At 33.6% G+C, this 14141-nt stretch overlaps 1 protein-coding gene across 2 annotated transcripts; it reads right to left on the bottom strand.

Annotated features, from left to right (window-relative positions):
* Positions 1-865: 865 nt before the first annotated feature.
* Positions 866-6343, bottom strand: LOC122088684 (GABA transporter 1-like). Of its 2 annotated transcripts, XM_042658002.1 has the most exons (8): positions 6019-6343; positions 5637-5867; positions 3596-3693; positions 2362-2402; positions 2216-2247; positions 1847-1977; positions 1509-1748; positions 866-1396 (listed from the first exon to the last, which is right to left on the bottom strand). In XM_042658002.1, exons 1-8 carry the CDS (start codon positions 6167-6169, stop codon positions 1016-1018), a joined length of 1305 nt encoding a protein of 434 aa, XP_042513936.1. In that variant the 5' UTR covers positions 6170-6343; the 3' UTR covers positions 866-1015. The 2 variants fall into 2 exon arrangements, with proteins under 2 accessions (XP_042513936.1, XP_042513935.1); XM_042658001.1 differs by having other exon boundaries at positions 2216-2402; positions 6019-6342.
* Positions 6344-14141: the final 7798 nt, after the last annotated feature.

Here is a 14141-nt window from a genome sequence, read left to right on the forward strand (position 1 = left end):
AAAAGAATGAAATTGACTTTGAAAAGGTTATATTTGCCATAATTATTTTTTTGTATTACTTTACTAAAAAAAATATTTTTTTGTATTTGGATATAACTCATAGTGTAAATAAGGGTAAATTAAATTTCTAATTATAAGTGAGAATTTGATATTTTTTTTAAGGTAAATAACAAAGAAACTAATGAGACTGATCCCAAGAAGAACAGTTTGCTTATTATTAGTCAGACTGGCTTGGACTGCATAGGTTGAATGAATCCTCTGCACATACCTCTTTATCATTTTGAATGGCAAAAATTAGGATAAGTGTTGGTGTTTAAGACATATTTTTTGTTAATGAGCCTGCCCCATGTGCCGAAGATACCTTCACATAGTCTTTCATTGGTCTAAGTAGTGGCTTTGTTAGGGATTTGGGTAGAATTCATCCTAAAAAACTAACTGTTAAAGAAAGGGTGCTTAGAAGGTGCACAAGTATTTATAAGTCTTCACATTGGGCTATCCACTTCCGATGTAAAATTATTACTTACGCCCATCCACGTGAAATTCCGACAAACACAATGATCACGGAAATGGATAACATTCTCTTACCCTTTAAACAGCACCAAACCAATAGTGGCAAGTGTCAATAATGAGACATACTGTTAATCATAGGGTTAGATCACCTTGCATGTTATTTGCCATTCCTTTGTGCCAGTGTTCAAACTCTAAGCTTTTCATGGCCTGCGAATCCTTCTTTTAATAAAAAACTGGAAATATAGATAGAGATTTAAAATAAGATTATATCATATTAGAAGTTTTTTCAATGGGACAAAACTCTTATCGATGGTCTTAATTGTTGTAATTAACTCATACAAACTGCTACAAGATGGATATAATCCACGTCATAATCCTAAATTCCTCCAAAATCCCATGAAACCAAAATGATAGGATGATGGAGAAGGAAATTTAAATAACATTTAATTGAATGGCTTTAAACATTACAAACAACATATCTGGCATAGATTACTATAAGGAGGGATCATACATTAGCAAACAATTTATAACTGTTGGCATCAATAACTATTTGTCTCACTGATGCAATTGACCCCAGCACAACTAAAATACCAAATACCACAGCAATAGTAGTGTTTAGCCAGAAAACCGGGCTTCGTATCGATGGCCTAAACGTAAAATTGTAGAATACCACCGGCATGACGAAGTCGAGGGGCAAGAACCCAAAAGCTCCAATCAAAGCATTTATATCTCCGAAGAAAGGAAGCATTGCTGCAAGTATGGTTCCAGTCACAACAGCTAAAGATCGAGAAATTAACCTTGGCACAACATTACGCATAGAGAACTCAGGGCTTTTTGGGTCTCCAAATGTACTCTCAAGTACTTCATTTGTGGGTTGCAAGTAGACCTGCAACATAAAATAACGAGGTTAATTCAACTAAAAAACTTAAGCTATTAGATGAAGATACATCCAAGGACCTAGATAATAAATTTGAGACTATCGATTATTCAATTCTTACCACACCAACAGCTCCCAATTGGAGAAGAGTAAAGATATTGGTCATCATAAGAAACCACTTGGGCACCAAAGTTTTGCCAGTATCACTATCAATGAAGTTGCTTAAGATTATTGAAGCAGATTGGTTTCCAAAAGCCCAATAGCCAGCTATGGCGACACTAAAGAAAGTAACCATCACTACAATGTAGCAAATTAGTAGCCCCTTGAACATCTTCCCTTTCACTGGTGGAGCTAAAGTTGCCTGTGGAGAGAGAGAGAGAAAGAGAGAGATAGATTAATTAAAGATGATCCAAAACTTTAACTATGTATAGTTAGGTTTAAATAAAGATGATCCAAAACCTGAATCTCCGGAATAATTCCATTCCCATATGTGGTGGCAATGATGGCTATTGCACTGAAGACACCGAAGACCTTGGTGGTTGTATCACCAGTAATGGAATAGTCTTTGACAGGTCCCTTGGATGTACTACCTGATATCATAAAATGATAATTATTTCTCCCAAAACCATAATTATCCTCTGTAATCTTAATTAGCTTGAAGTACACGCCGGTTAGCCCACACGGCCAATGGAAGGGTATGTGCAAGTATTTCAGCTGCGGGGCATGAGTGTGGTCTTTTTGTACTCATTGTGTCTAGGCGTAGACACATGTACATTAACGGGTAGTATTCTTTCTTTCAATAATTAATTGAAGTGCTGGATTTTATACCTACGTAGATGGCACCAGCTGTGGCACAGACACTGTAAGCAAGACAAAGAAGCAAGGAAATAAAATTGATGTGCCTTAGAGAGTGGAACGATGGCATTTGAGCTAAAATCAGCATAAAACATCCAAATATGGTTATGAATTCGTACAGCTTCATGGTCCCATCTGGTTTTGATAGCACATAAATTGTCTGCAAAACAAATAATAATTTTCAGTTCTTACTTGTTATATGTTAAATTAAATCAAATCGGATCAAAACCGACCCAATAACACACCAATAAAAGAAATCGAACTCATCAAATTAAATCAAAATCGATCGAACTGAACCTTTCCTTTGTGGTTTGGTTTTTAATTCATCAATTTTCATACCGAAACTAATTTGAATCGAACCGATTGATTCGCACCCCTATTTCTTAAGGACATTCCGTTACATAAATTTTTCTATTCATTTTTTTCTCTCTCCTCAAAAGAATCTATAAAAATAAAAACTATATAAAGAGGCGTAGTCTACACCGTTCAAATTTATCTTCACATGTGCTCATAATAAGTAAAAGGACTCCATTAAAAGAGGAAAATATATTTTAAAAAAGGGTTGGAATCTTATAAAAATAAAATAAAATGCTAAATGACTCTTGAATGAAGACAATCTAGATTATTTTTAATAAATGTAAAGTCAAACTAGGCAATTTAATCATTCTCAACTTTAGTGTAACCAATATGGAAATTTCCATATATAAAATTAATCAGGTCCATAGTTGGTACATTAAGCGACAGAGTAGGATGATCAAGGCAAAAAGGAAATGATCTAATTGGAGTTAGAATCTAAATTTTTAGGTTTTATTTCAATTGTACAGTTCATCATGTATTGCATAATTTTCATTATTTTTTTAATATTAAATTCTATAGTTTTTCTTGAGTTGTTTTTTCATTAATGTCTTCCATTTGATTTTGGCACGTAACAATGTACTTCATTTGGGTCTAAAAGTGACACATATAAAAGAAGATGTGCCTACCTCTCTATGATATTTGAGTCTCAATCAATGTACCTGCTGGCCGTGGTGTCGGCCATGGTCGAAATTCATACCAAAAATGCCCTTGAAGATTCTAACTAGGTATGCAAGTTCAAAAAAGCTCTCTTTGGGATAGCTACTTTTCCATTAGTATAGAAAAAGTTTATGTATTTATTTTTTTTGAAAAATATTTTACCCATTTATTCATATAAAATATAAAATAGAGTAGACATATATAACTTTATTTATTTATTTATTTTTATTGAAGGCATGTAACTCTTAATTTACCAAACACCATAGCATGAAAGTCTCTATATATAAATGGATTAAAGAGAGAGAGAGGATATATGAGAAGGAAGAGGGAGCAACTAACCTTCATGCACTCACCCCCAAGAAGAGAAGACCCAATAACAGCACCATAGCAGACTGCAAATTGAATTGGCCCCACAAAATATCTACCCCATCCTGGCCCTATCATCCACACAAAATAATAATAAATAAATAAATAAAATTAAAATTAAAATAAATAAATAAACTGTAACAAAATTTTTGGCAATTAATTCAAGAAAATAAGGGACACCATACTCTCAGTTTAATCAAGGAAAATGGTTTCTGAACCAACCTCAAAGGGTATACTAGGATAGGGATGTCAATTCTGAGCTCGCACCGGTAAGTCCGATCGAGCCTAACTCGTTTATGGCCTGACTTGGATTGGTCCGATTAATAAACGTGTTGGACTTGGACCCAACATGTCTATTAAACGGGCGTTCATGGTGCAAGTAGCTAGCCCGTCGGGCGCCCGACCGAACCAACACATTTATAAGCCCGACTTGAACAGACTCGTTGTAGCCCGACCTAGCCCGATCCCTTTAATACTACATTAAATTCTTATTTTACCACTACTAGTAGGAAACTAATTAAACTTTCTTACCCTTTGCTTTGTAATAGGATTTGATTAATTAACCTTTGTTTTGTAAGTTGTAATGGTCATATTTTCTTCTTCTCTTTTTTTAAAAAACAACTATAATCTCATATCATTTCTCATCTTGATTAAAGAGTTGTATCACATATTTTTGGGTCTTCAACTCACTTAACAAAATAATTTTATAGTAGGCATGTTTAAAGCCCGTTTAGAGCCCGTTTATATTTAAATAGGTCCATAGCCCGGTTAAGGCCTGATTAAAACTCAATAAGGAAGTCTGATTAAAGCCCGACATTAACCGGCCCAATTATAAACCGTACCATGCCCCCCAAAGCTAGACTCGTTTACTTAAACTAGCATTCATGGTGCAAAACTTCTAAATGGTCAAACCCGATTAGGCCTGACCAAGACCGACCCAACCCGGCCTGATCGACCGATTGACACCCCTATACTAGTACCATCTCTCTCTCTCTCTTTCTTGTTCATATAAAAATGACTTCTTCTCTGCCCTCATTTATGAAATGGTTTTATCATCATCCATTAATGCGATTTCGTGTATCATTTGCTTAGAAAAACCCTCTCTGTTTAATCAATTTCAATTCGTATAATTTTTCATGTCTAGAAAGTTGAGAGAGAGGGAGAGGGAGAGAGTTGTCATTTGCCCAATTCGGTCAGTCAAACGTGCAGCGTCAAAGCTCTTCTATCATCTCACGTGCCAAAGTCATAAAATATACATATCCTTGGCCGCCCACTTGCTTGCCTTGAATGGTGGATTCATTTTTTTTCTTTTTTCTATCTTTTTTCTTCTCGGAACGTTTTAATATTTTGACTTTTCTCCATTTTAAGAGAAAATGATTGATATGTTACTTTGTACAGATTCCTTTCTATCATTTTCATATAATTTATTCTCTCCTATTCTTAAAGACTATACGAGATCATATAGATGATACCATTTTTTTAACCCATGGTTGACCCTATAAATGGACACCTAGTCACCCACCCAGTGAGGCCGGCCAAGAACATCAGCCCCACCCTATACGTAGTTCCTCTTTTCCCACTTGGTCAGATGTGATATTCTCCTACCCCTAGAGAAAAGAAAAAATGAAAAAATGAAAAAATGAAAAAATAGTGATGTGATATTGCGAATTGTGATGGCCATCCATCAAGGGGAGTGTTGTGTACCATACAAGGTTTTAAAACTTGGTGCAAGTATCGGTCACAGCTGAAATTGGGACGATATAGATTGGTATCGATAAAGATCGATCAAAGATTGAAAATCGTATCAGTTAGGATCAGTAAATTTTATTTTTTTTTTAATCTAGAAAATTTTTAATCACAGTACCGATGCTTGATTCCATGGTCTCAAATCCCCATCGCAAGTGGGGTTTTTGATCCCATTTGATCACAGTTTAAGGGAAGGCCTGAACCCAAAATGACCACTTGAGGGCCTTGGGAGAAGGCCAAAAATAGAAGAGTAGTCCTTTGTCCTTACCTAAGATGTGGTCGGCCATGTCTTTGAAGCGTAGTTGTCGGTGACCCAAGTGGGCATGATGTTCAAGAACCAATGAGATTAGGTTGTATGAGTAAAACGTCACCGCCGCTCCCATACACAGACACACCATTCCTCCTATCCATCCCAACGATACGAAGGCATACGGTAGACTCAGCAGCGCCGGAGCTACTATCGACGTCGTCAAATGGTATCCACAGTGCATCCATGATCCTACACAATTATTTAAATCAAATCACACAATTATTAATCCAAAATAACAACCAACTTCACTGTTCCACCACCACAACCCTCCGGCCGAGAGAGAGAGAGAGAAGCAAATTAAGGGTAAGGGGCGGCGGTGGCGGCGGGGGTGGGGAAGTACCTTCAGACTTGAGAACGAATAGAGCTCCGGCATCTAACTGGGCGTTCTTTTGTCCATCTTGACCACATGCTGTTTGTGAGGAAGAATAAATCACTTCTCCCTCTCCTGCTTGGGCCGCTACTGAATTCCGATGCAGGGTACCCATCTCCATCTCTCTCTCTCTCTCTCTCTAAAATAAAGGAGAAAGATCGATCAAAGGGAAATGTTTGAGATATAGATATTGTCCTCCTGCATACCCTCACACCTCAACCTACTTATAATATCAAATTTTCGAACTATTACCTAGACATTTTTAATTACTCCACGTCTCAACGACTTTGAGATTGTGAGAGAGAGAACTCGCACTAGAACTTCCTTAATGACAGGAATAAATGGGAGTCATGGGTTTAATCCCTGTTAGTAAAAATGGGAACAGTAAAAAAACAGAAACGGGTGATATGGATTTTAAATAGTAAAATTTTTTCAACGATACGGTCAAATAAATGATAAAAAAATAGAAAATGGTAAAAAACAGAAAACAGACGATATGGGTTTTAAACGTGTAGATTTTAAATAAACAGGACCAAAAAAATGATACTATACTCCTACAAATTAAGGAATTATTACATGAATACTTGCATCTAATGTTCAAAATAACTGCAGTATCCAACACTAATGCATATATACCTCATGTCTCATTATAAATTTTATGATATATAATTGAATATCATCTACTATCAATTCTAAATTCATACAACACACATGTCCAAGTTTTATTGAGCAATGTGATTTGGCTATGATGTTGTTTATTGTTGTCAACACAGTCAACATACTCTTGGAGTAATGTATGTTTAGTTTGAATTAGGAGTCATCACTTTAGAAACATTTTTCAGCAAATGCATTAATTTATATCTCAATTTCGGGATCCATACATTAATATTGATTTGAAGATGATTTCATGAGAAATATATACCATTGAGTTAGCTTCAAGTCAACGAAAGAATCAAGTGGTCAGAGTTTGGGAGAGAAAGATATGATCAATTAAGTAGGCATTATGTTCAACAAGTTAAGTCTTAAAAAACGAAAAAAAAAAAAAAAGTGTTTAAACGCGTTTTAAACGTGTTTAGAACGGAAATGCTTGCTAATTGCTGTTTTTTTAAGTATCTTTGAGAAGCATACCGGAAAAAGTGTTTTATACCGTAAAAAATGAGAATATGTTTAAAACGCGTTTTTGCTAATAGTGGTTTAACCTCGGATTAATTTGTTCAAGTAAGGTTTTGGTAGCTGATACATACTGGATTATTTATTTATTTATTTATTTTTCTTCTTCCTAGTCTAGATGGCTCACAGTTTTGTTAATGTTGACTAATCTATCATTAGATGGTTAGGAGAAATATCAAATTTGGACTTTTCAGCAAAACTTTATGAGAAACACTGATTTGATGATCTACCCAACTTTGGATTAGATTGGTAAAGATTTATCTTTTCTTTTCTTTTCTTTTCTTTCTTTCTTTTTATTTATTTATTTATTTATTTATTTATTTTGAGATGTATCTTTGTTGTGTCATATGAAATGATATTGGTGCAATTTTAACCATTGGATAGATGGTACATGATTTTACTTAATTATGTGTTAAATATTTGAGTTTAGTTCGATCAAATATATTTTATGTATTACATGCATCTCCGTGTATGTTTATACACAGTAAGATACTTTGACTATTATTTCTGAATCTCAAAATTTTCACTTGACAAATCTGTTTTGAATTGAAATTACATATGAATGGAGGACCTTGGGACCTATCTGTAAAATATGAGCCCTAGTTAATTGGCACGTATCAAATATTTGAGCTCAAGGTAGGTCGTTTGAATGTTTTACCCCAATTGTATCTCAGTATTTGAGCTCAGTATTTACTTAAAGGAAAAATCTTTTTGTGTGAATAATTTTTTTAGTGTTGGTTAATAATCGGCATGTTGCATATTGGATAATAAAAAACCTCTCAAATAGTACTTAATGTAAAATTCAATGGCTTCATGTCAATCATGTGGCTCACCTTGTGTCTTTTCTCCTTAATTTTTAATAACCCATGTTTTTTAAATAATCTCAAGAAAATTTGACTTTTTGGAATAAACTATTGTTAAGACGATATATTTATGTGTATAAAAATTAGATTAATCTAAAAATTAATTCATGATAAGACAATATTCTTAAAATTTAAGCTAAAAGAACGAATATGTAAAATACCCAATACTTTTGCATTTTTAGTGAAAACATGTGCTTCTGTTAAAATTTATTGAAAAATTATACGAAGTAATGAAACACAAATTCATAAAATTTGGATACCAATTAAACTATTACACTACAAACTATAGAAGAAGAAAGAAGAGATTGTAGCTATGTGTGAAAACAAAGGCCCTTAGAGAAAAAGAAAAAAAAAAAAAAAAAAAAAAATGGACAGCTGGTTTGGTCAATGGTTGCAAGGTGTTTCAAAGATTCAACTTTGGCTGTAGGTTGTAGGCGTGGAAAAGTCTATTCCATACCTAAGAAGAGCATTCACGTTGAAGTGATTTTTCTAACAGAGATCATACACGAAAACATCCAAAAATTGAATTGAAAGAACTTAAAGCTGGAAGAGATTTTTATTTTTTATTTTTTTATATATATAACACAGTTTTGCTATTTGTATTATTAAACATGTGAACATAAATGTATTCTTCAAAACTTTTTAAGATGTTCTTATGATTATCATCAGTCAAAGAAGTCACTTCTCTTACCTTTAGCTTCACAAATATATTTTAAAATCTAGATATTTTTGTTAAGATTTTTATGTGCGCTCAATTGATTCATTGAACTTAAGTAACTATAGATTTACTTTGCTTATAAAACTTTTAGCCCAATTTATTGTGGAAAGAAATTAAGGTTTTAGAGATTTTATTATAAATAGAAGTTAAAGGTATTTCAATGATGAAAGGCTACAGAAGATCTTAGTGGCTGGGACTCCATTATGTAGTTCTTTGTTACAATCTTCATGGGACTAATCTTCAAGTACATGGGAGAGAGTTACGTGATCAATACTTATGGGACTTCTAAACTTACAGGTTTTCTTCTACTCCAATCAATTATCATGTATGGGGTAAATCTATATGTTTATTTGTTCTTGGTTTAGGGACTACACCCATGATTAATCTTTTATGATTGATTTATGATTCTTGTATTCTAACATCAATGGGGTTATTCATATGATTTTATGGTAAAGAATCCCCAACAATTTTAAGTTGAGATTCTATTTCTTTAACCCAAATAGTAAAATAGTTATTACGAATAAGATACTAAACTAATATAGAACACTGTTTTGTTATTTGTATTGTTAAATATGTGAACATGAATGTGTTCTTCAAAGCTCCTAAGGTGTCCTTACGTTTCTAAGTCAAAGAAGTCACTTCTCTTCCCTTTTAGTTCACAAATATATTTTAAAATCTAAGTATTTTAAGTCGAGATTCTATTTCTTTGAATGTAAACCCCAAATAATAGAAAAATTCTTGCAAACTAGATACCAACTAATTTTTTCCACCTCAATCTCCAACCCCTGTTTTTGGGTACTATTTTCCTTACTATACCTATCAATGTAAAATTATAAGTTACCATGGTAACATTATAAATTGTATTGTTACTCTTGGTCCCATGGGGAGATAAATTTGACTTCTTCCTTAGTTTCAATCTTGGTAAATGAGATATTTTCCACGATTAAAGTGTCTGCCTTATAAAGAAGCTTTTTGCTGGCCAATGGGGTTAAAAGTACGAAACCCTGACTTATATGTTCCTATCCAATTATTAATTTTTGTCGATCATTGGCACTGGCCCATACACGGTCTGATCCAAAGTGGGACCAATTTTTTTATTGTGGTTGTCATGACTCATGACTTGTGCAGCAGGCCAGGCCAGGGCCTAAGACTTGTACGTTCCTATGTATCCAATTCTTTCACAAATTAAACGAAGGGGAAATGTTAGTTTTATAGAAGCTGTGACACAAAAAGAGAGAGATTTTATTTATTTAATTTTTTTTTTATAAATTGAAGAAAGAGGACAAATAAATTTGCTTCATAGTCATGGATTACCAGTGAGGTGACCTAACAACAAGTATTATGTGGACCCCTAACTTTCTTTGAATTTCAAACTATTCCTATTTCATAATTGACCAAATGTATACGAAACTTATTCATTCTTTTTATTTGTACTCCTCCCCATGTTCTCTTAATATACATAATCAACAATCAAGGTTATAAAACATGGTATCATATATTCATATATTATATCTATCAAATTGATTTATACAAATATTATATATATATATATATATATATATTTGCCTTTTTGAGCTGGCATTGACTGTGAAACTGATACATCAATCCTCGTCCTTCATCTAGGTTTAGGACCAGCAGCATAAAACACTGGATGAGTTATGAAACCCATCAAATGATGAACACATTTATTATACAATAGCATTAGTGAAGCTTGGCTAATGATCCAAATAACATTCTTATCCCTAAGTTTAAAATCCAAATAATGTAGAATTGTGGGTGAAAATTAAGAGAAAATAAGAGGACGCACACATCATCTTCTTTGGCTTTTAATTAGCACGACCCCTGGACGTGTAATAACTTCGATCCTTTTAGAAGTTTTTTTTTTCCTTGGATTAATTCTTTTTAGAAGTTATCTTCTATGTATTCTTAGGCCTAGGGTTTAAAGTTATACCCTTAAAGAAAAGAATGAATAAATTCTAAAAATAATTTAAGTAAAAAGCGAATAAAAAGAATGATGAAGTCATGAACAAAGACATGTGGGCATCACAAGCGGAACATCTAACCCCCACCCCGCACCCACCGCTCAGTCTTGACTTGTTTATTATTAAAAAAAATAAAATTGTATTTCTCATCTGAGAAAGATTTGGCTTTTGTCATTCATCACAATTGTTTTATGTGACCTTAATGATATTGACGTTTAATAACTTAAATTTATGCGAAATGCATGCTATCCATACATCTTATGATATGCAACTTCAAAAAATTACGGGGAAATGAATATAGAAAGAGAATGCTACTATTTAGGTGTGTCAATGGGTCAGTTTGGTCCAGTTTCATTAATTTCGATGTGAGAATGACTAAATCAACAAAGGAAGATTTGATTTCAGTTTGCTTCGTTATCAATTTGATATTGGGTTCAGTTGAGAGGGAGACAAGAACACTGTTTTAAGGGAATGATTAATTGAAAAGTCATGGTCTAATCTCATGTGCATCCATCTGTATTGGGAAGGGGTGGGTGACTAATCCCCACATACCTAATCATGTTTCTAAGTGCTTAACAATTATAGAACATTTTGACTCTAAGATCCAAAATATCAAAATATTCCTCATTGTAAAAGTTGAGGGTTTTATGAGCGAGCATTTCTGTGTATAAGGAGATTGAGAGCAATCATTTCATGTGAGAAAGAGAGAGTTAGAGAAAGAGGGTGCTAGTATAAATATACTCTTTACTATGAAAACTTTTTCCCTTTGTAAAAACTTGCCAAAAGCTTAAATTCCTCTCTCTCTCTTTCTCTCAAAATTTGGTTAGAACATAAAAAAGTAGACCACAGGATCTCCACCTTCAAACTTAACAGAAAATAAGATATGTCCAAGGAATACAACAATCTTGAAAACCTGCAATCTACAAAAGATTAAAGATGTATAACTATTTCTTCATCATATATATTCAAAAGAAGAAAAATACTAAAAGATGTAGTCATTTCATTTTCATACTCAAAATAAGTTAAGATGAATCATGAGAACTCTTCTATTCTCCCCCTGACTTTTTTCCTTTAAAAAAAAAGGGGGTTGTTTATGTTCAACAATTTTGTCTGATTGCTAAGAAATTTTAAGTTAATGAAAGTGAAATTAAGTTAAAACTAAAATAACAATTTTACAATCATTACCTACTAATATTGTGGTTAAATTTTACTATACTTATTCTTCAATTTTAAAAGTATATAAAGATTCCATCTAAAAATTATAATAAATATATTAAATAAAAGTTTAATATAATTACACAATTATGATTACATTTCAATCTTGAAAAATAAAAAACAAAATAATGATTTCACGTTTTTACCCTTTACTTGCAACCACTAACCAGACTGAGCCGACATAAATTTAAATTGACTGAATAGTAGATATTTTTATTGGTTCCTTCTATTATGAACTCATTTTGGTCAACAAGTTCTTGCCGCCTACTAAACAAATTAAGTAGTATTTAAGATATGATCATATGACCAGACCAAAACAACTCCCACCTTGTCAACCATTTTTTTTTTTTTAACGGAAAAGTCCTATACGGCGGTGGTAGAGGGCAGTGAGGGTTCCGGCCGTCAAATGGATCCCAGCATGTGATGGGATGCATGTCAGGATCCATCTGACGACTGAGACCCTCACCTACTATACTAGGGGTGTCAATTCGTGGCCTAACTCGATTAAATCGATTGGGATTGACCATTTATAAATCGGTCCGATCTGAACCATTTATTAAATGTGTCAGGCTTGAGCCCAGCTCGTTTATAAATGGTCGGTCTCGATTTAGCTACTTGGACCGTCGGGCGCTCGATCGAGACCGATCGAATAACGCCCGATCGAGATTGGCCTATTATGCACCGACTTGGCCCGACCCTTTAATGATTGTAGAATACCTATTTTACCCCCCCCAAATTAAAGAATAAAAACTAAAAAGTAAAGACATGTTCACATTTTAAATAATGGTTATATTTGGTATCATTTATTGATTTATTGTCATTTTTTTGGGCTTGCATGAGTGGGCCGGAATATAAGTGTACTTTTTAAAGAGGGCCCGTTTAAAAACCGGTTAAAACCCGTTTAACATTAAACATGTCCGTAGCCCGATTAAGGCCTGACTAAAGCCCGATTAAAGTAGTCCGATTATAGTTTGAGACCGACCGACCGAATATAAAGTGTACCATGCCCTCAATAACTAAGCCCGATTAGTTAAATGGGCGGATACGGTGTAGCCTTTGAAAGTCTTCAAGCCCGATTAAGCCTGATCGAAACCAAACCAACCCGACCGGTTGACACCCCTATCCTCTACAGTTCACCGTAGAGGATACCGATTTTTTTTTGTTGGCTAGGCAAAGACATAAGCTAAGATTATGCACATTTAATAACTCAACAACTTGGTGGTCAATGGATCTTATATATACTCATTTTTTTAAGAGGATACTTAGACTATGTTTGGTAGATCCACAAATAGTTTTATAAGAATTCTAGAGTAAGATTCTATTCTTAAAATAATACACATCACTATAATATGACATTGAATCTTTGGGACTGTAATACAGTGGACGAAATAACAATTTGAGAGAAGAGACTAAGGGCCCGTTTGATAACGTTTCAAGAAACGCGTTTCTATCGTTTCTGTGTCCAGAAACGGTAGAAACGGAACAAAAAATGTTTGATAAAACTGTTTCGTTTAACTTGTTTTCAGAAATTGAAATTGAAATTTCTACCTATTTATGGTTAAAGAAACAACCCAGGCTGTACTTGTTTCACCGTTTCTGGAAACAACTCGTAGCCATTCTTTCACTGGTTACTATTGACTTCTAGAAACATAACTTATCAAACACCTTCAATTCCGTCTCCGTTTCTGTTTCTAGAAATGAAAATTTATGTTTTTGTCGTTTCTTAAAGCAGAAACAATAGAAATGTTATCAATCGGACCCTATCGACTTCTAGAAATATGACTTATCAAACACCTTCAATTCCGTTTCTGTTTCTAGAAATGAAAATTTATGTTTTTACCGTTTCTTAAAACAGAAACAGCAGAAATATTATCAATCGAACCCTAAGTCTCTCAATTATTTTATAACTGAAGAAAGAGAGAGAGTACGATTTATTTCAATCATGCATGGACTTTTGGGCGATATGTATATATCATTTGCCTTCAATGGGTTTACATTTCCACTAGAACGTATTTTATATATAGTTTAGCCTTATTCTTATTATTTTGTCTTATAAGAGGAATTGATTCTGTGATTCCATGATCTAATAGGGTTGCGTTGCAGTCCGGCTTTCTTCTATATTTTTCTCTGTTTTTTTTTTTTTTT

Source organism: Macadamia integrifolia, chromosome 9 (genome assembly GCF_013358625.1).
Source record: "Macadamia integrifolia cultivar HAES 741 chromosome 9, SCU_Mint_v3, whole genome shotgun sequence".
Lineage (NCBI taxonomy): Eukaryota > Viridiplantae > Streptophyta > Magnoliopsida > Proteales > Proteaceae > Macadamia > Macadamia integrifolia.